Raw genomic sequence first — 2,209 nt, 5'->3', positions numbered from 1 at the left:
ACGAATGGATCACCGGTTCATAGAAAATTTCTGATTATCTTTTCACATTCTTTAATCATATACTTGGGCCATTTGTAGACAAACATGTTCTATATTGGAATACTACAGAGCACAAATTTTCTTAAAGTTAATCTATCTGAGAATGCAAGGAGTTTACCAATCCAACCAGCTAGTTGTTTTTGTAGCATTTCCACTATTCCCCAAACTTAAGTAGTTTTTACTCTTCCAGGGCTCAAGATTACTCCCAGGAAATTCTGAAAGCTCCATATGCAATCTTCCTGCAATTACCATTCTTATTTATTCAGTAACCCCACCAACAAAGCATTTGCTTTTTTCTCTGTTAACTGTTTGTCCAGATGCAGCTTGATATCTCATTAGTAAGCCCATCAAGTTATCCAATGTTCTTTTGTGCCCATTGCAGAATATAAATATGTCATCTACAAACATTAAGTGAGATGGATGACATCCATTTCTATTAACCATTGTTTGAATTAAGCCTTCTTGAATCATTTTGGTTAAGTTTCTGCTCAATACTTCTTCAGCTATCACAAATAGAATGGGAGATAATGGATCTCCTTGTCTGAGTCCTCTTCTCACTTCAAATAAACCAAATGGCCCTCCATTTACAAGTACTGAAATCCTTGCAGATTCAAAAATTATCTTCAACCAATTAATCCCCACTTGAGAGAAGCCAAAATGCTTTAGTGTTTCAAAAATGAATTCCCAACTCATTGAATCAAAGGCTTGAGTTACGTCCAACTTCAAACCAACATTGCTACCTCTTCTTTTGGTATCTATTTCATTTACCGATTCTGAAGCAAGCACAATTTTCTCTTGGATGTTTCTTCCTTTTATGAAAGCACCTTGCTGGCTAGATATTACCTTATGTAGAAATCATTGTAGTCTTGTTGTGATTATTCTTGTGATGATTTTAAAACAAAAATTAGACAACCTGATTGGCCTGAATTGATCAGTTCTCCTAGCATCAACTATTTTAGGTAGCAAAAATAGAAAATTGGAGTTCATCCCTTTTGGTATAAATCTGCATCTCCAACAATATTGTATTGCAATGACTAAATCCTTGCATATAATTTCCCATGAAAATCTGTAGAAACTACCTGGAAAACCATCAGGTCCAGGAGAGCTGTTTGGATCCATAGAAAAACAACATCTTTAATCTCTTGTGCTGAAGGCAGCGCATCCATGAGTGCATTATATTCATCAGTTATTACCTTGGGAATGGGATCAAAAAGACTTTCTTCAAAACTAACTTCCTGATGTTCAAATTTCTTCTTAAAATAATTCACTAATAAATCTGCAATTTGGTTTTATTCAACAACAATGTTACCATGTGAATCTTCAAGTTCTGCTATGTTATTATGTGCATTTCTAACCTTAATTGAAGTATGAAAAAAACCTGTGTTTGCACCACCCTCTTTCACCCATTTTATTCTTGACTTTGATCTTAGTAATTCATTGTATTGTTGAGCTGCCAATTCATGCTTTCCTCTTGCAGTTACTAGACTGTTAAGCAGAGTTACATCTTCTGGTTGAGCATCTGAGAGCAATGCAGCTTTTAAAACTTCATCTTCGGTTTCTTTGACTTTGATTTTCAAGTCTCCAAAGACCTCCCAGTTCCATTTCTTTACACAAATTTTGAATCTCTTAAGTTTACTCATAAAATTAAAAGCGGGATTTTGATAGACACATTTTTGTGTCTAATTTGATCTCAATACTATATATTGTTGGCACTCGATTTTGTACTAATTTTGTTATTTTATGTATTTGTAGGTATTTTTTGGAAATAAATATTTTTGGAAAATTCGGCTCGAAAAGCTGATTTTGGCACCCGGAGGACAAGTGTTATTCGGACTCTCGCTTTTGGATAAGGGGTAACCTAATTACTAAGGGGCACCCCCAGGTCACCCCAAGGCAGCTGCTATTCGCACCCCAGTTCAGGATAGGGGGAAACCCCTCTTCTTCATTTGAATATCGATTTTGGCGGGAAAAATGTTCACAGCACAGGAGAATTTTCGATCGAAGAAATGAAGTAGTGGCAGGCCGATTCAATGGCTGAAACTCATTGGGTATCTTCTTATGGGCTAGAAAGGAAGGTTATGGGTCTTTAGATCGATCAAATTTGGCTAAATAACTCACAAGAAGAAATCAGGGCATCACGAGCATAATAAGAACAGTTCACGGGATTACG

The 2,209-nt window shown here is 36.0% G+C and overlaps 1 protein-coding gene across 1 annotated transcript; it reads right to left on the bottom strand.

Moving 5' to 3' along the window:
- Positions 1 to 297: 297 nt before the first annotated feature.
- LOC113291738 lies at positions 298 to 1,679 on the bottom strand. Its single transcript, XM_026541235.1, has 3 exons — positions 1,418 to 1,679; positions 1,119 to 1,315; positions 298 to 882 (listed from the first exon to the last, which is right to left on the bottom strand). The coding sequence occupies exons 1-3, from the start codon at positions 1,677 to 1,679 to the stop codon at positions 298 to 300; spliced, it is 1,044 nt and encodes a 347-aa protein (XP_026397020.1).
- Positions 1,680 to 2,209: the final 530 nt, after the last annotated feature.

This window comes from Papaver somniferum, chromosome 6, assembly GCF_003573695.1.
Source record: "Papaver somniferum cultivar HN1 chromosome 6, ASM357369v1, whole genome shotgun sequence".
Taxonomy (NCBI): Eukaryota; Viridiplantae; Streptophyta; class Magnoliopsida; order Ranunculales; family Papaveraceae; genus Papaver; species Papaver somniferum.
Note: the sequence above shows the minus strand (reverse complement) of the source record. Positions and strands in the feature narration are given on the sequence as shown.

Bases quoted from the DNA above. Each gene is read 5' to 3' on its own strand.
- LOC113291738 (XM_026541235.1), bottom strand. From the start codon at position 1,679: ATGAGTAAACTTAAGAGATTCAAAATTTGTGTAAAGAAATGGAACTGG. The intron at 1,316-1,417 runs GTTTTTTTCATA...ACCAAATTGCAG, and splicing joins AGAGGGTGGTGCAAACACAG to ATTTATTAGTGAATTATTTT. The intron at 883-1,118 runs GTAGTTTCTACA...TTTCTACATAAG, and splicing joins TGGACCTGATGGTTTTCCAG to GTAATATCTAGCCAGCAAGG.